Here is a 22,966-nt window from a genome sequence, read left to right on the forward strand (position 1 = left end):
GAATACTCGCCTCGCGCGATCGCGTGCTTGGAATCGATTCCTCACGAAGCGGAAGCGTGGGCGCGCGAGGCGACGGCGTGACCCAAACAAATGGCGGTGGGTGGGGGGTGATTATTTATTCTCGAACAATTTTTTTTTATCGACAAGAGACATTTGTTATTATTTATTCTTGTAAAAAGAAGAGAGACAAAAGTATCCCTTCAAAAGTGATTATAAACTGGTTATATATATTTTTTTAAATTGTGAAAACACAAAAAAATCCGCGGGTCAGAGGTCAAACGCCCGCGTGTGGAGGGGTGAAGTGGGGGGAGGTAGAGGGGGGGGAGGTGGAGGGGGGGGTGGAGGGGGGGTGGAGGGGGGGAGGTGGAGGGGGAGAGGTGGAGGGGGGGGTGGAGGGGGGGAGGTGGAGGGGGGGAGGTGGAGGGGGGGAGTGGAGGGTATGTGACGTCACGCGCCACGTGAAAGCCACGTGTTTTGTTTTGAAGGGGCCGCCCATGCATTCCGTCGTACGCGGAGCGCACGGCGGTGATCCAGTCCCCGACAGAGCCTCCCACGCCTCCCCGAGCCTCGCGATCCATTCCCCGGCAGAGCTTCTCACGCCGCCACGAGCAGCGAGCCGCCCCATCGCGTGTCCGTGACACGGCCGCTTGGATGCAGTGGAGGCACCTGGCGACCGCTCTCCTGCTGTGCTCCCTCTACGTGGCCTCGATCCTCACGAACAAGGTTTGGAACGCCGCCCGGGTCGGGGTTGTTTGTCGTTCATCATATAGGTTGGGTTTTTTGGGGGGTTTAGATCGCGTAAACTATCTAAAAGTGTCGTTAAACCCTCCACCACCCTCAACAGACCATTAGTAAGGGGTTCACAGCACACCGGTATGTTTGAAAGAAAATCCACAACATTTACAATCATTTATAATCTGATTCAAGAGCCGAATGGCTCACAGGGCTATACCTAATAAATGAACTTGAGCACGACGTTTCGCCAGTAATTACAACCGGCATCATCAGGCGGACAGCCAGATTTGTGGAGAATTCCTCCTGTTTTGTTCTTTAAATAGAGGGATAGATGTGTGCAAGGTGGGGGGGGGGGGGCGTAAATGCATATACATTTCAATGGGTATCCATTGCCGGTTGGGTTATACGTATGTTAATCAACGTACATTATATGCATGCACTTGTATGCGTACAGGTAATCCCCGTTGACATATGGTGACCTGTATAGGCATACCTGTTAAACAAAAAATTGTCTTTGTCGGGTGGTGGCGGGTTTAACGACACACTTACGCGATCTAACCCCAAAAAAGCCCCTATATTATGGATGATATTGGTCGCGAAAGCCTACACGTGTTTAAATAGTTTGTTGTTGATGTTATAGGCGCCTGCGAGGTCTCCGTGTGCTCCGTGTTCGACGGCAGATGGCAGTGCAGAACATAAACTCACCACTCCTGGCTGTCTTGCATGCTTCCAATAAGGTCTGAATTGGTCTGTAATGAGGTAGGCACTGATAAGGGGTTGACAGCTATGGGTGAAGCAACCCCCTCCCCCTGCTGAATCTGGCTCCTGACAACATCCTAACTTCCCTACATCGTGTTCAATTCAAGAGTATGTGGGGGCTTGCGAGCCAACTTGCTTTACTGTAATATCCTGATCACCTTGATTCATGCTGGCTGGGCAGCCTCCACATTGCTGGTTTGCAGCTCGGGCACCTCCATAGGGATAAGCATAGTAGTTAGTCTTCGAAATGGTCAGTACCGAGCGAGTTTTGCATTGTTTTAAATTTCGACTGCGGCTACGGCCAACCAGATAAGTGATCACCAGTACAGTGTTTTCCACTGGAAATTGTACAACACATGAACTAACACACAGTGATTGACTGAGCCGGTTTATTACCGGAAAGTGAGATCATCTACGTTGCCAAAGGTACAAATCGCACACATTACACATTCAAATGCCCGATGCCAATAATGCACGACACAGGCCACACTGTTCACTTTGCATGCAATTTTTGTTGCCCCAAAAAGATGATGGGCTCCATAGGTCTCCACAACTGGCATTTTAATTGGCAGATCTATGATCGTGATGGTCATAATCGTGATGGTGATGATCGTGATGGTCATAATCGTGATGATGATCATGATGATCGTGATGGTGATGATCGTGATGGTCATAATCGTGATGATGATCATGATGATCGTGATGGTCATAATCGTGATGGTGATGATCGTGATGGTCATAATCGTAGGTCAAATGCTGTAAAAATGCAACACCCAGTCTAACGTAGTGCTGTGTTCTGTTTGCAGTATGTCCTCTCCGTCTTGAAGTTCACCTACCCAACGCTCTTCCAAGGGTGAGTGAAGGAAGCTGCCAAGTTGGCAGCATTTTTGCTGCCAAGTTGGCAGCATTTTGGCAACGGGTCCTAACCTCAGCTTACCTCAGAAGAGTTGAGGATGATAGACATTGCACGTGCAGAAGTTATTAGCAACCTGTACGTTTCGAATGAAACGTGACAACACGGCATTGTAGACAATGATAAAGAGACAGTTGGGATGGCTGGGGTGGCACGTGTGCAGGATGTAGCAGGGTGGCAGGTCACACAGCCAGGCATTGGAGTGGAACCCAGAATATCGTGACTAAGGTGAAAACCTAGAGCCAGCTGGTGGTGATGAGACTAGAATGGTTATTGAAGGACTTTAACGACTTTCACGATGGAAAAAATAAGCCAAATGCTGGGATGAGACCAAAAGAGAGTGGTGCTTTTGAAGGCTGTGATGGGTGTAGCAAGGGCAAGACCTAAAGCCTAATTATGCGATACAACTGTCACAATGGTCCTTCGAGGATATGTCACCTGCACATGATCTGCCTCGCCTGGTATGGAGAAGGTTGTGAGTTTGATCCTGACCCTGATGCCTTTATATTTGGAGTTTGCACATTATCCCCGTGGTCACGTGGATTTTTCTACGTGTCCTTCGGTTTTTCCCTCCACATTTATAAACATGCGTTTAAAGTATTTGGTATAAATTTCCATGTTTGCGGCCAGGTTGCTGCTGAAACAGGGTTGTATATCTCACTGGGCCTCACCTGGTAAAATAAAAATATTTTTTTTGTTAGCATATCTTGTAAAAGGGATGGTAGAAATGAGACTTAACAAAAACACATAGTCATGTTTAGATATTGACTCTATAGCGGATGTGGCATCTGTCAAAGAAGGTTAAGTAGCATTACGGTCATGACCTCTTGACCTTGACAAAGAGCCACAGTGAATGATGTGTCCCGTGCCTTTCGTGCAGGTGGCAGACGCTGATCGGGGGGCTGCTGCTGCATGTGGGCTGGCGGCTGGGCTGCTTGGAGCTATCTACTCTATCGGGGTGAGCCGATGTGGCTTCCACCATTCACCAGAGTAGACCGTCGAGTTGGAGGCCTCATCTCTCACCTAAATGTATAAAATACAAATGAAAATCTGTTTCTATATTTGAAGCTTTCGTGACTGCAAGGATTCATACTCTTAGTTTTTTCGGTAAAGTCACGTGGGTAAAATATGAAATTAAAATTAATTTTTATTTCAAACTAAGAGTATAAAATCTATTTGACAACTATTCTTGTAGTGGCTTCGTGTCTATCTGCCCAAACGAGCGTTGGGGTAGCTCTCAGCTCTGTCGAGGGCCTGATGCCAGCGGTGAAATATTCCACAAAATAGCCCTTATATTATCAATCCCACAAGAATTGTGATTCTTGGCTGATTCGACCACCAACCAGGATTCGAATTCACGACCTAATAGCGAGTCGAGTACTCTGGCCACTGCTCCACGAGGCCGGAGAATGGTGATGTTCCAACAGTGGATAATAATAGTAATTGTCGCTGTCTGCTGTAATAAGTACTTGTGGTGGTTGTTTGTGAAGGACCGTGGTGGTGTCATGGTTTCCTGGAGCCCTCCTCTACGTGGCTGTGATTTACGCCGGGTCCCGAGCGCTGTCACTGCTGGTGAGAGACGAGACCACACGCATAACAGCAGACAAAACAAAGACAAAGAACCCCCGTATTGACTTAACATACAAGTGCTGTTAGCGAGTTCCTATGAAGGCCAGGACGGCACACGAGAGGGGGTGGGTGGCCAGTACCATGCCTGGCCACCTTTGTCTCCCCAGTGGCGAAGTTTACTACACACCGCACCAGGTACTCATTTGAGGCTGAGTCGACCTAGGGAAGGCCCATGACCGGTTCAGATAATCGTCATCGGTGTTGGCCATGAGCAGGAATTGAACTCGGGCCGCTGAGTTCATAGCGCAGCGCTAACTGCTACACCACCACTCACTACCAATAACACGCACAGCAGTGGACACACAACGCTCCATGTATGTACTGCAATACGCAAACAACAACAGCCGCCGTTCACCACAAAATCATGGTGATGCCAACACAGCACCTGTGCTAGGCTAGGTGCATTTTAAGGACATGTGTAGAAGGCTATATTGTTGGCAGGTCATGGGACAGACCCAGGTGTTTTGGGTTAACTCGCTGAGGTGACTGGCAGGTGTTACCACCAGCGCTCCCCACCGTGCCAACACAACAGCGGGTACACAAACACACTCCATACGTACGGGGTGTCCGAAAATGAATATATCGAAAAGAACGTTGAATAGTTTTATTGTTTTTCGAGATGCTGACATGATTTATTCGTTTTAGAGTTTTGTAGTATTGATTAGATATTCTAGAATTATTAATAAACTTCTACATGCGGTCCATAATTCACTATAATCAATCTAATTTGGCGTTCAAACTCTGAGAAACATTTTCCAACACAGCTGTAGGGATGGCTGATGCCACAGTAGCATCAGCAATACGATGTTTAAGTTATTCAAGGTCCCTTGGTTTGCTAGCGTAGACTTTACTTTTTGACAAACCCCAGAGATAAATAGCTAATGGTGTTAAGTCGGGTGAACTGGCGGTTTCTCTTGAAGCAGAAAGTAGCAATCAATATTCACAATAAGCTAAAACGTATAAGTCTAATGCATATATTCATATCAAATTTACGCCAGTATCTCGAATAGCAATACAACTATTCAACTTTATTTTTGGTTTATTCTTTTTTGGACACCCTGTATAAACTGCAGTGCACATAAGCGCACACGATACATGCACTCAAACACTTGATGTGCAACAATTCGTGGATTAAAATGCATCATCACACATTCAGTGCGAGTTGATTAATCTGTAAGAATTAATTGTTTTATATGTACATACAATACCTGCAAAGCACATTAAATGCTGACGTCAACATTCAGGCTAATGGCTCCGAAAAGACCTCACAGTTGGCAGATGGAAGAGACGAGACGCAGTGCATGCCAGACCAAAAATGAGAAATGCCACTAACATTATTCATACATCTTTTGGGCGGGGAGGAAAATAAACAGCGTTTACAAGTTTCCCTGTGTGTCCCGTGCTACTCGAGAACGAACGTGTTCGGATCGAGACTTGAGTGATGCGTTTCTTCCCCCCCCCCCCCACGTGCCACCGTTTCCCAGCCGGTGCCCACCTTCCTGCTGCTACAGAACGCGTCGGAGGTGGTGCTGTGCCTGTGCTCCGCCGTGCTGTGCAGAGAGGTGAGCGCCTGCGCAGCCGCTCCCTCCACGTCAAATGGAACGCGACCCTGCGGTCATCGTGTGCGCGCGCCGTGTGTCACCGCGCACTGTGGTCTTGTTATTCGACCTTTGAGTAAATCGGTGAACTCAGAAATGTGTACCACGTATGTTTTTATGTTGAACTTCTTTTGCACCGTACTTACCTAATCGTGCTAATTGGAGGTGCGGGGGAAGGTCAACAAACTAAGCACGAAAAAGCAGTTCTAAAGAAATTAGTTTTAATTCTAGATGATGATGATTTGAAAGTGCATAGGCTCCAGTGGCTTCCTAATATCGTAAGGAAGAGAATTCCAGACGGCTGTAGAAGCGCAACTGAAAGCGCGCGATGCAGTGACCGTCTTTGGTGGGCTGCGAGGACTGCAGTGGTGAGAAACCCTACCCTAAAGGGCCCAGTGCAAGAGTGTTGAGCCAGCACATTTTGAGCTTCTGGGTTCAATCCCTGGGCTTGGCTGTCCCTTTCAGGGATTTTATTTTTCATTATGAGTGGCTCTAGGTTCACCTGCTGTAAAAACGAAAGGACTAATATCACCATATCTATTTTTTTCACGGAATGTATAAAGCGCCCGGAGCAAGGCGCTTCATGTGCCTTATTTTAATACGTGCCGTATTTGAATTCTCTCATTGTCTTCACAGAAAATCCCTCTAGTTAGACTAACGAGGTGAGTGGACAAGGTTTGATGCGGGTGGCTTTGTGTGTTTTGGATGAAACAAAAATTCTTTACCATACTTGGACGACTCATTCGATGCGATTTTCATCATAAACTGGGTTCTTCACTGCATTAATAGATCACTATCGGCAACCTTGATTTATCCACTGCTGGATGAAGGCATCCCCACGCTGTCACCATTCATTCAGTCCTGTGATGCCACAATCCGTCTCCTGCTTCAAGTGCTTTCCTGTGTGTGCGTCCATGTACACGTGTGTGCGTGCATGTACACGTGTGTGTGTTCGCGTGCGTGCATTTGTGCGGTAATGCAACGGTTAGCGCGCTGCGCTACGAACCCGGCGACCCGAGTTTGATTCCCGTTGACGGCCAACACCAGTGACGAATATCTGAACCTGTCAGGGGCCTCCCCTAAGTCGACTCAGCCTCAAATGAGTTCCTAGTGCAGTGTGTAAAATCATCGCCAATAGGGAGACAAAGGCGGTTGGACGTGGTGCTAGCCACCCAACCCCTCGTGTACCATGCCGGCCTTCATAGGTGCTCGCCAACAGCACTTGCTCCAATAGTCTGTTTAGGCTATACGGGGGATCTTTGTCTTTGATGTGTGCTGCTCAGGGGACACTGACCCTTTATTGCATTTTTATTAAATTGGGTAGAACGGTGGTGCAACCCGGCAAGCTGACTGCAGCTTCCAGCCACAGATGACGTCAGTGGTGAGTCACATCTGATCTCGCCCTGGCCCCTTCTAAGTTCATTAAGGCTTAATTCAGCACCTGATGTCATGTATAAGCATCAACACTGGGAAGAAATAGGCAAGCAGGGCTGGTTCTGCAAGAACCACCTCATTTACCAAGCAGGCCTTCACAGCAGTTGCCCCAACAGTCCATACGCCTCTACAGGGACCTGCGTGTGCGGGTTTGTGTTTGCAGCCTGCTGTTGATAACCCTGTCCTCAGGAGGTCTGCTGTTCTGCGATGTGCAGGTACGTACATCACTGCCACACTTGCACAGAGCTGCACTTACACCGCTGCTGCACTCCCACACAACGCCGCTGCGCACCCACACCGCGGCACTGCATCCACATGCAGTACTGCACACCCAGCCAGTGCTGCACCCGTACTCACAACCATCAACATTGTCGAGCAGCTTAATGTGACTGACCTAGGGGGCCACTGACTATGCTGCTTACCTCCTGTCTGTGCCCTCACTGCACGAGCGCCTCTGAGATTCGGTGTTCAAAGCACTCTGCTCACTGGGCAGCCCTGAGGTCGGTCAGAGAAATCCCACATGCCTGTGGCGGGGGCCATTCGTTGCACGATTATCGGTCATCACTTCCCAAGAAGTAGTGCTCGTTTTTACTCACCCCGGAGGGATCATGATGATGGTGGTGGTTAATGATGAGCTGTTTACCCTTTCGATTTACAGTTGAGCTCTCACTACCCAGATGGCAAGATGTTAACTACCTTGCCTGGTATGCAGAAGGGTCGTGCGTTCAATCCAGACCCTGACGCCTACTGCGTATTTTGAGTTTGTGTGTCTCTCTCCCCGTGGTTCTGTGAATTTCTCTCCGGGTCCTCTGGTTTTTCCCTCCACATTTACAAAAATGCATTTTAGAGTATATTTGGTTGCTTTAAATTTTCACATGATAAGCCACTTCGTTGAGCTATCATTTATGGCCAGGTCGCTTCTGAAAAAGAACTTTATAACTCCGTGGGCCTTATCTGGCAAAATATAAATAGTTAGTTAGCTTTACTTCTACATCATCACCACGAACATCTGGGTCTGTGCCCTGTTGTCCTTCTGCCAGCGAGACTTCACCCCCCCCCTACCCGTGTCGCCGTGCCATTGCAGTTTGACCCCGGCGGCTACGTGTGGGCATTGCTGCACTTCGTATGCGCCGGTGAGCACCTCCACCCGACCCATGCCTCTTCTTCAAACGCGAGCACTGCACTTGCAACCCGGTCGAGAGGTCACCACCGCCAGGCCTGGCTCTCCGACGTTCCAGGACCTCGGCGGTGGCGGCCCCCGAAATCCTGGCTCTGTTTGAATTTGGGTTTTGCACCCCCACCCCCGCATTGTGTGTTCCGGACAGGGATCTACAAAGCCTTCTCCTATGAGCACAGCAAGAGCCAGTCACTGAGGTACGACGGATGCGGTGGCCTCGTAGCGTGGTCTGCATGGGCACCGGTTCAAGGAATGCAATGGGGCCCACCCATCCCATTTCTCCTCCGCTTCGTAGCCCGCGCCCTGGGGGGGGGGGCCCTCTGGCCCAAGGAGCTCCAGTGCAGTTTCACCGCCTGCGCTCTCGGTAGCTACGCCACTGGATGAATGGAATCGCAGCCAAACTTGAGTTGGTGTGAACGTGGCCAACAATTGTACGGGGCAGAGACCCGTCCCGGCGGTGCGGTGGTCAGGGCCTGCAGCCTCGAGTCAGTATTATTGAGATTTCAAGTCTCAGTAAGAGGGCCAACTCCGCCCGTCATTCCTTGAGGTTTGGTAAAAATTAGTACCACGGCGTGGGACGTTAACAGTGGTTATCCTTTTTATTTTGACTTAAAACTTTCGTGACTGCAGGAATTCATATTCTTTGGTTCTTTCGGTAAAGTCACGTAGGTAGAAAAATAATGCTAAAAATAAAGTGAATAAAAATAATAAAAATTAAGTTAAAAAACAAACACTAATGTAGACTGTAGCCTGGTTCTAAATCCGAGTGAGTCTACTGGCAGTCTATAATGTAGACTGTAGCAATGGTTTAATGCTTTCGTGACTGCAGGGATTCACGTTCTTGGTTCTTTCTGTAAATATGTAGAATATGTAGCAATGGTATTAAGCTGAGTGAGTGTACTGGCAGTTTATAATGTAGACTGTAGCCTGGTTCTTAACCTCGGTGAGCATACTGGCAGTCTATAATGTAGACTGTAGCCTGGTTTTTAAGCTGGTGAGCGTATTGGCAGTCTATATTGTAGACTTTAGTAATGGTTATTAAACTGAGTGAGCGTACTGGCAGTCTATAATGTAATGTACATTATATAATGTAATTGGCATTGATGTAATAGGCTGCAATCTGCTAATGAGAATTTATTTAAAACCGGTCTTGAGTTTGTTTAGATAAACACTTTTGTCATTTCGGTCAATTAAATATTGTTTAATTTCTGAGATAAACAAGTATCCTTGCGCATTTTAGGAAAAGGAGAGTGTGTTGGTAAAAGTGTGCGCACGTGAATACGCGCACGTCAACGTATGTTTGTGTGGGGAGCGGTCGTGCAGCGGTCGTGCAGCGGTTAGCACGTTGCGTTACGAACCCGGCGACCCGAGTTGGATTTCCACTCACGGCCAACACCAGTGACGATTATCTAAACTGGTTATGGGCCTCCCCAAGGTCGACTCGGCCTCAAATTAGTACCTGGTGTGGTGTCTAAACATTACGACTGGGGAGACAAAGGCGGACAGGTTCGTGGTGTTGGCCAACCACCCCCTCGTGTGCCATGGCCAGCCTTCACAGTCTGTTACAGGCTATACGGGGGATCTTTGTGTATGTATGTGTATGCGTGTATACACATTTATGTGTGTGTGTGTGTGATTGCAGTGAGCTGGATCAGCAGTATTTAAACTACATTGTCAGGTACGATCTCCAACTGGATAATTTGCAATGCACGTATCTTAAAGACACCAACTAATACTATAGTGATGTATCGATTATTAATTAACATCAGTTATTACCACTCTTGTTGCATGCATCAAATGACGTGTGTGAGAATCAATGGTTTTTTATTTGTGTGCTGTAATGGGCTCACGTGGCCGCTTAACTTCGCACGAAAGATGCAGTAAATTGTGACCCTGAATGGTGACAATTTATTGCATCGTGGGGGGGAATTGGCAAGGAGCATATCTTTCGGTCCCGCTCGTATTTACACCAGTGCAAGAACCACCGTTTGCCACCAAGTGACGGTGACATCACCACGGCACCCCCGTGCCAGGCGAGGTGTACTTTGAGCCCCCGCGTGAAGTGTCGAAGGCCCCGCTGGCATGAGTTCACAAGACAAAGCCCATGTGTCAGGTGTTGACCGACCGCACGACTGGCAATTTTCAAACGTCTGCCATGGGTGACGCTGTGATTAAACTCGCAATCAGGTCGCGGGTTAAAATATGGGTCAGCGGTCGTCTTTGTCCCCTCATCCCTCTTTCTGTGGATGACGGGATGGGCACGGCTTGTCGTTGGTGTACCGTACATGGAAATGAACACGGCGAGTTCTCTCGCGGCGGTGATTTTGAGAATATCGCCACGCAAGTGTATGGCGGTCGCTTGATTAGACGAATGGAGGTCAACTGCGTTCAAGCAGTTGACCTTATTTTGAGCGAGTGGCGGTGGCCGTGACGGACGTGGCACTAACGAGCGCTCTTCCGTGTGTGGTTCTGTTAGCGTTGTGGCTTTGCTGCCGTCGTCGCATCCGCTTGGTGAGTGTGAGGAGCGCAGTCGAGTCGGTGCCCCTGTAACACGCGTGAAGCACGTGTGACACACGCATGACGCACGTGTTCCGCAAACACTTGACATTTCGATTTAAAGCTTTCGTGACTGCAGGGATTCATCTTCTTGGTTCTTTCGGTAAAGTCACGAAGAAGGGAAATAATAAAATAATAAAAATAAAACATAATAAAATTATTCTCACGACGTTTCGGCCACAACGCAAGCAGCCGTCCTCAGGTGAAGACCAGGTCTGTCGGGGAGAGAGCGTCTGAATGAAACACCACCACGCTTGGAGCGTATATTTAAGCTTAGAGTCGCGGCATCTCTTCAGAAAGGTGAGAGACTCGATTAGCTGAGCCTTCTTATTCCGTAGTTTGTTGAATGCTCTTAAAGTTTTGTGGAATCCCACCCCGTAGTGGCGGTTAAATTTCGATTTAAAGCTTTCATGACTGCAGGGATTAATCTTCTTGGTTCTTTCGGTAAAGTCACACACTTGACATGTGATGCACACGATGGGTGACCCACACCTTACTTACAAATCGATGCGCGCATCCCATGGCTCACACATGACTCCCGTGGCACGCGACAAATCAGTGGTGCACCACAGACATGCGACAATCGTGTCACGCGTATCCCTCTGCTCCAGGTGACCTGCTCGGAGTGGCCGAGTTTCCATTCCTCTACTTCTACCGCTTCCACACGGGATGCCTGGCCAGGTAATGCTCGTCTGCTCGCTGTGACGTCTCCTCCCATCGCCACCATGGCAGTGGTCACGCTGTAGTCCTGCAGCATTCAACAAAACACTTGAAGGTGATGTTGTGCTGGCCGTGGTGCGCGAAGCACCAATAATGAGCCAACTCGCATTCGTCGCCTGTTTTATACATATTTTATTTTATCTTATTTCTTGAGCAATGTTAGGTGGTGGCAGATGAGGGAGGCCCTCATCCAGCAGTGATTTGGCCAAGGCAGATGGTGAGAGAGAGCCAAGGAACCAGCAAAGTCGTGTGAGGGAAGGGGAAGACGGGGGAAGAGGAGCGCGCGGCTGGAATGGAGGCACCCGCCCGTCGCGCCACACTCCTGGTTGGAGGTCCCAGATTAACGGCCGATTCTAAAGCCGCTCTGATGATTGCGGGGGAGATGATCACCTGTTTACAGCGCTGAGCCAGTGAACAGTCAACATTACTATGGCAGGGAGCAGTGCCTCTATGTAAACCACAGTTGGCTTCCCACTTTGGTTTTATTCCGTCCATCGACCCTGCAGGGGTGAAAGGTCGCAACGACCCTCAACCGGAATTTTAACTGGAGCTGTCCAATCGCAAATCGCATACTTTGCTGACGGCACCATCACCAAAACTCAACCACCACTAATAATATTACTACTCGAGACAAATACAAAAAGATCCCCTATATAGCCTTAACATATTGTTAGGGCAAGTGCTCTTGGTGAGCAATTATGAAAGCTAGCACGGCACTTGAGGGAGTGGTGGCAGATTGGGGAGGCCCTCATCCAGCAGTGAATTGGCCAAGGCGGATGGTGAGAGAGAGAGCAGCGTTATTAGCGAGTGTGTTATCAGTCCGCAAGTACATTAACCGAAGAGTGGTCATTCCGATGAAGATTGATTGTTGTCCTCCGGGCACTGACGCGTGTATGCAGCAGTTAACTACTGATGTTTCTTGTCCTGTACCTGTGTTTCACTGCTGTAGATTGCACCAATTTCTAGCGGTAAATTCTGTATACCTGTACTAGTATATGTGGGCTTGTAGCACTATAGTAGAGACTGGCCCCTGCCCTAATAATGTTGAATTTCCTACATTTGACCTATGTTTTAAGTTAACGTGGAATAGCTGCTACTGGCTGCGTGCTGCCAGTGAAAAGTAGTACTGTCCCAAGCTCGTTGGAGCAAGCGAGGCACTCGGACAAGGACTTTGAACCCTGACCATGACCCTGACCCCATCACCCCCAGTGGGATCCTAGGCTTCCTGTTTGTGGTGACGGGAGACCGCTTGAAGGCATGCATCTCTTCCGCCGACTTCTCCATGTGGCTGCTCGCGGGGAAGGTACGCTCGTTGCGAGACGCCGGGGAGCGGCGTCCCCTCACAGCGCACACAGCGCGTGACCCTTAACCGGCCGTGCGCGTGACCCTTAACCGGCCGTGCGCGTGAATCCTACGGGTGTCAGCTCCGGGTCCGGATATTGAGGGTCAACGTGTGTCTTCGCTTCCTCTGGGCACGAGCTCTCGTGCGTTGTTCCCTGTGCTGAACCCCGTGCCACCGTTATCTCCGTCTCCCTCTTGCGCTTCGGTTTCGCCGTGAAACTTGGCGGGGGAGCGGGGTTCCCTGCCAGCCTCGCGCGGCTCATCATCATAGTCATCATCTTCCCCCCGTCTGACAATCCAGCATTGCCCCCTTGTCGGCATCCCATTATTTATGACTCTACTTTGTCCGTCCGCTGATACCCAGCATGCATGCGGGCCCCGTTACCCAGAATGCTTTGCGTATCGCGGTTTCCCACAATGCATGGCACTTGGTAACCCTCCAGCGTCCTTGGCGTGCCCCATTACCCAGAGGGAATGCGTGGTACGGCTCTTTGAAATACGATACTGTCATTTCCTGTGAATGCACACCCAGTATTGTCAGATCTTGTAAGCGAAGCAAAGTTGAGCCTGGATAGTGCTTGGATGGGTGACAATGGACGCTTGGCTGCCACAGTCGACCGCGGAGTGGTGGTCAGCAGAGGGCAGTGCAGAAATATCCGAAGTAATTCAATGCTGCCACGTTAGTGCGCCCCACCCCGAACAACCTGCACTGTTCGGCGTGGTGAAGTATGGTCAATAGACCATGGCGTGAGGAGGCCGGCACCCAGCAGTGGATTGACAAAATTGGCTGCACATGTGCGGGTGCAGGAGATATCTGCTCTGTGACCATCTTTTCCCACCCCCCCGCCCTGTGTTCCAGATGTACGCGTGTGCCCTATCCATCGTCCTGTTTGAAAGCACGCTGACTACGTGGATGGGAATCTGGTAAACGCAACACCTTCAGTATCTATGCAGCAGAGCCTCAACATTGGCCTTTGAACAAATTGCCACATGCAAGAATATAATCATAGGTAAACAAGTGGGTGGGAGCGTAGCAGCCATGATCCTGACTTAAAGTTCGCTTGAAATTTTGTGCAATAAAGGCTCAATGGGTGATGATAGAGCTTGCAGTCTTGACCCAGTCCGTTAGGGATGCTTCGTCAGTCCAGGTTTTTAGGGCTCGTCTGAAAGCACATTTACTTTCTCTTGCGTATCCGTCTGTGTCGGGTTGTTTTCCCTCTTAATTTTAATGTTAAGGGTTTAAATTTTTAATTACTGGGATTGTGTTGTAAAACGCCGTGTGGCCTTGCGTGAATAGCACTAGATAAAAAGTTTTACATACTTACACATAAAAGAGGTTATACCCCAGCTATGTCACTGGAGGGGGCGCTATGGCCATGTGCTTGAACATCACAACATCGCAATAAAGCAAACTGCTCATCAACGACACCTCCAACTGGTTGGTGTTGAGGGTGACTTTCAAATTACTTTGCTGGGCCACGCACTGATGTACGCCGCAGTCACTTCTGTCACTGCACGAGGCCCTTGAAATGGCATAAATGGCCGATTGCACAAATTTTTTTTATTTAAACACAGCAATTACTGGCAGGTCGAAAATATCCCCCCTCTCAAGATGCTCGCAGTGATGGGTGAATGTTGTCAGCTGGCCCTGTCATGAGGTGGGCGCACACCTGGTGTGGGCACGGGCCCTGTGAAATTGAATCCTGGGCCCCCCCGGGTCCCCACGTCTGCCACACAGCGATGCAGTCAGGCGTCGGCTTGGCCTCATCTCAACGTTAACCCACAGCCATCGCGAGGATCTCGAGGCCCACTGGGAATCTCGGGCGTCCTTCGTCACAAGGCCGTGTCCGGCCCACGTGCCGTAGATTCCCCAGCTCTGCCCTAAAGTCGCCACGTGTTCTTCCCCCCAGCCTCCTGCTCGGCCTGGTCAGCGAGGTTCTGCTCACGCTGGGCGACAAGTGGCAGGAGGGCGGTAGCGACAGCCTTGGGGTCAGCTCCTCCCTCCAGCAGAAGGCGTCGCTCGCCACCAGCGGCATCGGAAGCCAAGGAACCAGCAAAGTCGTGTGAGGGGGAGACGGGGGAAGAGGAGCGCGCGGCTGGAATGGAGGCACCCGCCCGTCACTCCGCACTCCTGGTTGGAGGTCCCAGATTAACGGCCGATTCTAAAGCCGCTCAGATGATTGCGGGGGAGATGATCACCTGTTTACAGCGCTGAGCCAGTGAACAGTCGACATTACTATGGCAGGAAGCAGTGCATCTATGTAAACCACAGTTGGCTTCCCACTTTGGTTTTATTCCGTCCATCGACCCTGCAGGGGTGAAAGGTCGCAACGACCCTCAACCGGAATTTGAACTGGAGCTGCCCAATCGCAAACCGCATGCTCTGCTGACGGCACCACCACCACCAAAACTTAACCATGAATAATAATAGTACTACTAGAGACAAATACAAAAAGACAAAGATCCCCTGCATAGCCTTAACATATTGTTAGGGTAAGTGCTGTTAGTGAGCACCTATGAAAGCTAGCACGGCACGTGAGGGAGTGGTGCGGCTAGTACCACGCCCGGCCGCCTTTTTCTCCCCAGTGGCAATGTTTACACATCACACCAGGCACTCATTTGAGCCCAAGTCGACAGGGGGGGAGGCCCAGGGCTGGTTTCAGATAATCGTCACTGGTGTTAGCCATGAGCGGGAATCTAACTCGGGTTGTCTACATCTGCATAATGAAGTGTGTATTGGTGAAGCGAGTGGTGAAATATCGGCGTGGTTTTTACACCTTGGTGTAATGAGCCACACAGGTTATCAGCTTGGCACCGGGCCGTGGAGTTCCCGCACGTGCTGGATGTACAAACTATTTTTTTCTACAGTATATACTGTACGCGTATAGCGTTTTAACTTTTTTTATACTCTATGTAGCCATGGTCTGTTGGTATCTCTGAAAGTATATTTTGGAAAAGTCGTGAAAATAATAATTTGATAAAACAGTATTTTTGATGATGGGGGACGGGGGGGAGAATGAGATGCGGTCGCGGTGTGAGGTCGTTGTAACGCGGGCGGGGCACCAATCGTGGTTTGGGATTTAACACGATCTTGGCATGCGGCATTTTCCACTCTAATACGATTACTTCATTACTTCTTGACTTAAAACTTTTGTGACTGCAGGAATACATATTCTATGGGTCTTTCGGTAAAGCCACGTAGATAGAAAAATAATAAAAATTTCACGACGTTTCGATCGCAACACAAGCATTCGTCTTCAGGTGAGAGAGAAAGCTGCTGAGACGAGGTCTTATATAGGCCTGAGATGGGTGCATCAACGTAGGTGGGTGGAGCTAGAGATGGTCCAACCACAGAGGCTGGGGCAGTGGCCTTTGTATTGAGAGATTAGCCTGTAGGGCACCACCAAAGCTGTGGAGGTGGCCATTGTCTTATGTGTAGCCCAAGGGTAAGTGGGAGGGGCTAGAGATGGTATTTGCATGTAAATGTAGATCGGAGGGCGCCCTGAGGCTGTGGAGGTGGCCATTGTATTGCGAGAGATTAGCATGTCATTGTAAGAGAACCACTGCAACGGTGGATATGCTAGTGAGACATTCAGCCTGTCAATGCAAAGACATCCAACCTGGCAATGCAACTCAGAGAGTCGGAAATAACTGCTAACATCGGCAGGTAGGATGGAAACATCATAGCCAGTTATGACTTAAACTGGTTAATAACGTCCTTCCCGTGATTTCTCAGTTTGTACCCATCTCGGTTCAAATTGTGTGTTTATATATCTGAATGGCTTCATGAACTAATCTTTGTTGATAGCCAGTAGGTTTGCAAAGTACCTTCGTCTTGGAAAAATCTACTGGCTATCAACAAAGATTTGTTCATGAAGCCATCCAGATATATAGTTTAAGTCATGGCTATGATGTTTCCGTCTTACTTTCCGATGTTCGCTGTTATTTCCGACTGAGTTGCATTGCCAGGTTGGATGTCTTTGCATTGACAGGCTGAATGTCTCACTAGCATATCCACCGTTGCAGTGGTTCTCTTACATTGACATGCTAATCTATCACAATACAATGGCCACCTCCACAGCCTCAGGGCGCCCTCCGTTCTTACATTTACATGCAAATACCATCTCTAGCCCCACCCCCTTACACTTGGGCTACACACAATACAATGGCCACCTCCACAGCTTACAGGCTAATCTCTCACGATACAAAGGCCACTGCCCCAGCCTCTGTGGTCGGACCATCTCGAGCTCCACCCACCTACCTTGATGCACCCATCTCAGGCCTATATAGAACCTTGTCTCAGCAGCTTTCTTTCTCTCACCTGAAGACGATTGCTTGTGTTGCGATCGAAACGTACGTGGCTTTACCGAAAGACCCATAGAATATACTTCATTACTATAGATAGATAGATAGATCGTTTATTGTCATTGTCACCAGTACAACGAAATTTAAAATGCTCACCAGTCAGGGCATCATTCATAAATTTAAATTAAATAAAACAAGAAAATAAAAATAAAATTAAATGAAAGATAATCAATTTATACTATATATAAAAACAGCCCAAGTATACCCACATACCCACATAAGGTTACATTTTGTCATTGCACATCTCTATTTCACAGTCAATTGAAAATACTATTACTTAATAATTAATTCGCATTATTGAGTGTGGTGATCGCTGTAGGACAAAAGCTCTGTTTGAATCTGTTTGTCCTTGTTTTGACTGATCTGAATCGTCTGCCTGATGGCAACAGCTCAAACAGTGAGTGTCCAGGGTGAGAAGAGTCCTTTATAATGTTCTGTGCTTTTTTGATGCAACGTGAACTGTGTAGTTCTTCCAGTGTGGGGAGATGGCAGCCGGCGATCTTTTGGGCTGTGTTGATGACCCTCTGGAGCGCTTTCCTCTGAGCCACTGTGCAGCTGGTGTACCATACACAGATGCAGTATGTGAGAATGCTCTCGATGGAGGCTCGGTAGAAGGACACCAGCAGTTTCTGTGATGTTATTATTCCTGAGGATTCTCAGGAAGTAAAGTCTCTGCTGGGCCTTTTTCAGAAGCTCAGTGCTGTTGGCGCTCCAGGTCAGGCCCTCCCCAATGTGGACTCCCAGGAAGCAGAAGTCTGCCACCCTCTCCACACAGTCCCCGCTGATGATTAGTGGTGGAGTGTCCGTTTTCTTTCTCCTGTAGTCTATTATGAGCTCCTTGGTCTTTGCGGTGTTAAGGAGCAGGTTGTTGCCCCTGCAGTATGCTGTCAGCCGCTCCACCTCGTCCCTGTAGGCAGACTCATCCCCCCCAGAGATGAGCCCCACCACTGTGGTGTCATCAGCAAACTTCACAATGGTGTTGCTATGGTGGACGGCGGCACAGTCATGTGTGTAGAGGGAGTAGAGCAGGGGGCTCAGTACACAGCCCTGGGGGGAGCCGGTACTGAGGCTCAGGGCTGTGGATGTATGACGGCCCACTCTGACCCTCTGTCTGCGGCCCGAGAGGAAACTATGTATCCACATGCAGGTGGAATGTGGAATCCCCAGGTCGCCCAGTTTTTCCACCAGTTTGTGTGGGAGGATGGTGTTGAACGCAGAACTGTAATCCACGAAGAGCATCCGCACATAGCTCCCCTGCTGCTCCAGGTGTGACAGTGCAGCATGTAGTGCTGTGGCCACAGCGTCCTCCGTGGATCGGTTCGCTCTGTAGGCAAACTGGTGGGGGTCAAGGTTTCGGGGCAAGCTTCCTATGATGTGACTCCGGACCAGTTTTTCAAAGCACTTCATCACCACTGGCGTGAGTGCTACTGGCCGGTAGTCGTTGTAGCTGGAAATGTGGGTTTTTTTGGGCAGGGGGACTATGGTGGAGGACTTTAGGCAGGGTGGTACAGTGGACTGTTCCAGAGACAGGTTGAAAATCCTTGTGAAGACTCCAGCCAGCTCGTCAGCACAGTCCCTCAGCACACGTCCCGGGACGCCATCAGGTCCCGCAGCCTTCCTCGGGTTGACGGCCCGCAGCGTGCGCCTCACCTCATGCTCCTCTACTGTGAGGTTTAAGCTGCTGTGGACCGTGAGGTTTGGTGATGCTGTCCCTTGTGGTGTCACCTCAAAGCGGGCAAAGAAGAGGTTCAACTCCTCTGCCAGAGCGGTGTCACCATCAGCAGCTCCCCGGTTGGCCCTGTAGTTGGTGAGGTGCTGGACTCCCTGCCACACCTGCCTGCTGTCGTTACTGTCCAGGCGTTCCTCAATCCTCCTGTAGTCTGCTTTGGCCTCGCGGATGCCTCTCTTCAGGTTAGCTCGGGCTGTGCTGTAGAGAGCTTTGTCTCCGGAGTTGAAGGCGATGTTCCTCTCCTTCAGCAGTTGCTGGACCTCCCGGGTCATCCAGGGCTTCTGGTTGGGGTAAACCCGAACGCGTTTGTCCACAGTGACAGTGTCTATGCAGTTTTTAATGTAGCACAATACACTATATGTGAACACCTCCAGGTCCTGATGTTCGAAGACCCCCCAGTTGGTCCTATCAAAGCAGTCCTGCAGCTGCTGGGTGGCACCCTCAGGCCAGATGGCGACAGTTTTTGTGATGGTAGGAGCCGTTTTCTTGATGGGGGCGTATGCAGGTGTAGGGGTGTTAGAGAGAGCCCGTTATGCATGGCAGCCTATGGTAAACAAACACAGTGGGCGGGGCTACGTGAGTGCACGGGCAGGTGCCCTCTACGACGTCCGCGCCAGGCACCCTGGGGGGCCGATTCGGACGTTACGATCCCCCGGGGCCCCACCCCTCAGGGAGGGGGGAGTATAAAAGGGGAATGTATCGGGGGGCTCGGGAGTGAGGTGTTAGCTAAGAAGAGAAGACGGAAGACGCCTTAGATAGAGCCCTGGTCTCCCCCTGGTACGCCGTCCTTATCAGGACCGCGCAGGCTCGAGCCAGTGGCGTGGTACCAGAGCCAGAGCCAGTGCTGGTCTGGACTCTGGGTACCGGGCCCGACTGACCAGTGTCGGGCCAAGATAGCCTCCCCTAGCCCACGAGTGGAGGACTCTGAGGCAGGCTAGGGTTAGCTAGGAGGTGTGTCCTCAGATAGACGGGTGAGGGGGCCGATACCCCCTCAAGTGTGTATGTCACAACGTATGGTGTTAAATAAACCAGTGTGCCTCCAACTATCCGGTGTGAACGAGTCGTGAGCGTTACTACACAGGGATCAAAAGCAGGGACAAATGGTCAGACTGGCCCAGGTGTGGTAGTGGTCTAGCCCTGTAGCCTAGTTTGATGTTGGTGTAGACCTTGTCCAGAATCTTAGTTCCCCTAGTAGCACACTTAACATGTTGGTGGAATTTAGGGAGTGCTGCCTTTAAGTCTGCATGGTTGAAATCCCCTGCTATAATCAGCACAGCGTCAGGATACTTGCTCTGCTGAATGCTAATGCTGCCATGTAAAAGTCCAATAGCTGAGTTAGCATTAGCATCCGGTGGGATGTAAACAGCAGTTATCATGACCACAGTAAACTCTCTTGGGAGGTAAATCGGCCTGCATTTAACAGTCACATACTCCAGATCTGGGGAGCAGTGGCTGTCTACAGTCACAGTGTTAGTACACCAGCTCTTATTCACGTACACACAGAGCCCCCCTCCTCTGCTCTTACCGGAGTCTACTGTTCTGTCCTGGCGTTGTGCTGTGTAGCCTGCGAGCTCAATAGCAGAGTCCGGGATGGATGAATGAAGCCAGGTTTCTGTGAAAAGCAGAATGCAGCTGTCCTTCACTACATTGTTCGCTGTAGTCTAGCCTCAATTCATCCATTTTGTTCGCGATGGATCTGGCGTTCGTGAGAAATAGGCTGGGTAGCGGTGGTTTGAGTGGCTGCCTCCGTAGCCTGGCTAGCGCACCGGCCCTGCAGCCTCGCCTCTGTCTTCTCTCTCTACGCCGCCTTCGCCTCCTCCCCGCCGGGATGATAATCCACGGAGAGCCGGGCCTCCTCGCTAACTCCACTGGAATCTTGTGAAGACGGAGAAACTCGCTTGTAACACTCCGATCGTAACATAGTCCGATCTTAAGGAGATCGTGCCGGCTAAAGGTGTTACTCGCCCGACAAAATGAACACAAAACAAGACATAACGCGAACATAAACAACCATACAAGGCACCGACCGGGTAGACACTGAGCTGCTGCAACTGTGTGCGCCGCCATGATACTACCTAATGCATTTCCCTCTTTGGGGATAATTTCACCTCGGACAACTGCGCTGTGGCTCCTACGCCTGGCGGCCGTGCCGCGTCGTCTGTGTGCATTGGCTGTTGCTGTCCTCGTTAACGCAGCTGCCAACGTCACCATCTCCTTTGTGCTTCGAATACTTGTTCAGTTTTCCTTGACAGTAAAATCATCAAACTAATCAACTTGTACATTATAAGTGATGATAAGTGATTTTTCCCATGAAAGTGTAAATATGGGATTGTCCGGTTACCTGCCTTTACTTGTACTGTGACACTTATCCTGAACTGTGTGGCCGTGTTGTACGCTGGATAACGGTGGAATAACTCTCACTGGCAATAAAACTGTTCTTGTGTACGTGCAGGAGTCGACGTGTTCGTGACTTGGTTCCATTTCTGGACATCGCGCACAACACCAATGGAAAGTTACGTTTAAAAATTAGGCCTTTTCTCTAGTTCACATGTTCACCGATTCACTCGCTAGCTCATGCACACCGAATCCCTGGAGTGTACCCACTCGCTCAGTCTCACACACCTGGGCACTTATCAACTCGCGCGCATGCACACGCACGCTTCCAAAACGAGACCGTTGCTTGAAACATTTACCAACTATTCAATGTGTCTCTAATCGAGTGAGCATTGTTTGGTGCTCATCTCTGAGTGAAAGCGAGCCAATGGTGAAATTTCCACATACGGGTTGTCGTGTATAGCCCTTGAAATGGGTTAAAACTTTTCTAATTGGTACCGCCCATGGTGGCAAGGCCTAACAATTATATTCTTTAAACATCCGATTCTCTAGACTACAAATATGCATAATGATAGCAAGGTCACCATGGGAGTGTTTTGTGAGATAAGTAATTTAACGAAGGTAAAGACAGAAAATATCACTTCAGAAACAAATTTGATATATAGCATCTATGGAACATGAAAACAAATATTCGTTGTGTGAGTATATGAAGGAGTGTGTACACCACGCGTTCTGCCCGTTGGTGGACACTGGTAACATATAAAAGCAGATACCGCTATTTCAGTGCACACAAACGACAGGAGGAACAAGAACAATGGGCTTGCGTAATGTTCGTTGATTATCATGTACATAACCCAACCGGTAATGGATATCCATTGTAATCCATATGCATCCATTAATCCCCCCCTCATCACACAAGGGCTCAAGTGACGTCATCACATCTACTCTCGAAGGAACGAAACAAGTATGGCTGCCGCCTGATTACTGGCGAAACGTCGTACTCAGATTGTAAATGTTGTGGATTTGCTCTCTAACACACCGGTGTGCTGTACTAGTCATGAATTGGCATGTTTTGTTTATGTTACAAACCTTACTAACTGGCTGTGTCGGGTGGTGGTGGGTTTAACGACACATGTTTACGCGATCTAACCCAAAAAAACTATTTTATGGCCTGGTAGCATTGCCGCCCAAGGCGGGTACCGACCTGACCCGCTTGGCTCCTGGGCTACTCTCGTATTTCAAACGGAGCAGTGCCTGCAAAATCACTGTCCACGTGGTCCAATGGTAGGAGCCGTTTGCTGTATTTTACGGAGTACAAATCTAGAATTAATTTACGGAGTACTGCTTGACTTGCAGGCCACTTGTGAGCGATTCCTAAAATTTAAAATAATTGTCCAAAGTATGACCCCATCCCATCAATACACACCAAGTTTCTGTAATCTGATCCCACATTGGAAATTCAGGACGGCAACAACTAATGGGGCATTGCGGTCCCTTTCTTTGGTAATTAAATACGCATTGTCTTTGAAACTGATTTGCCTGCACCAGAGCCAGCCTCCTCTATGGCTTTGTTATTAAGGAGGCTTTCTTTTTCATATATTGTCAAAGCACCTTTGCATCTTTTATCACAAGCACGTGTGCTAATTGCAGACGTAATGCCTTGCCATATGTGTATA

At 49.3% G+C, this 22,966-nt stretch overlaps 1 protein-coding gene and 1 long non-coding RNA gene across 2 annotated transcripts; both read left to right on the forward strand.

Annotated features, from left to right (window-relative positions):
• The first annotated feature begins 41 nt into the window (after positions 1-41).
• SLC35D4 (solute carrier family 35 member D4) lies at positions 42-16,185 on the forward strand. Its single transcript, XM_078855726.1, has 16 exons — positions 42-96; positions 486-723; positions 2,301-2,347; positions 3,288-3,365; positions 3,898-3,979; positions 5,521-5,598; positions 6,271-6,296; positions 7,232-7,283; positions 8,153-8,201; positions 8,394-8,442; positions 9,888-9,923; positions 10,722-10,756; positions 11,413-11,482; positions 12,731-12,824; positions 13,722-13,786; positions 14,773-16,185. Exons 2-16 carry the CDS (start codon positions 652-654, stop codon positions 14,927-14,929), a joined length of 990 nt encoding a protein of 329 aa, XP_078711852.1. The 5' UTR covers positions 42-96; positions 486-651; the 3' UTR covers positions 14,930-16,185.
• A 950-nt stretch (positions 16,186-17,135) lies between these two features.
• Positions 17,136-21,401, forward strand: LOC144931630 (uncharacterized). Its single transcript, XR_013636582.1, has 2 exons — positions 17,136-19,461; positions 20,038-21,401. It is a non-coding gene; the product is annotated as an uncharacterized LOC144931630 (long non-coding RNA).
• The last annotated feature ends 1,565 nt before the right edge of the window (positions 21,402-22,966 follow it).

Source organism: Lampetra fluviatilis, chromosome 4 (genome assembly GCF_964198595.1).
Source record: "Lampetra fluviatilis chromosome 4, kcLamFluv1.1, whole genome shotgun sequence".
Classification (NCBI taxonomy): domain Eukaryota; kingdom Metazoa; phylum Chordata; class Hyperoartia; order Petromyzontiformes; family Petromyzontidae; genus Lampetra; species Lampetra fluviatilis.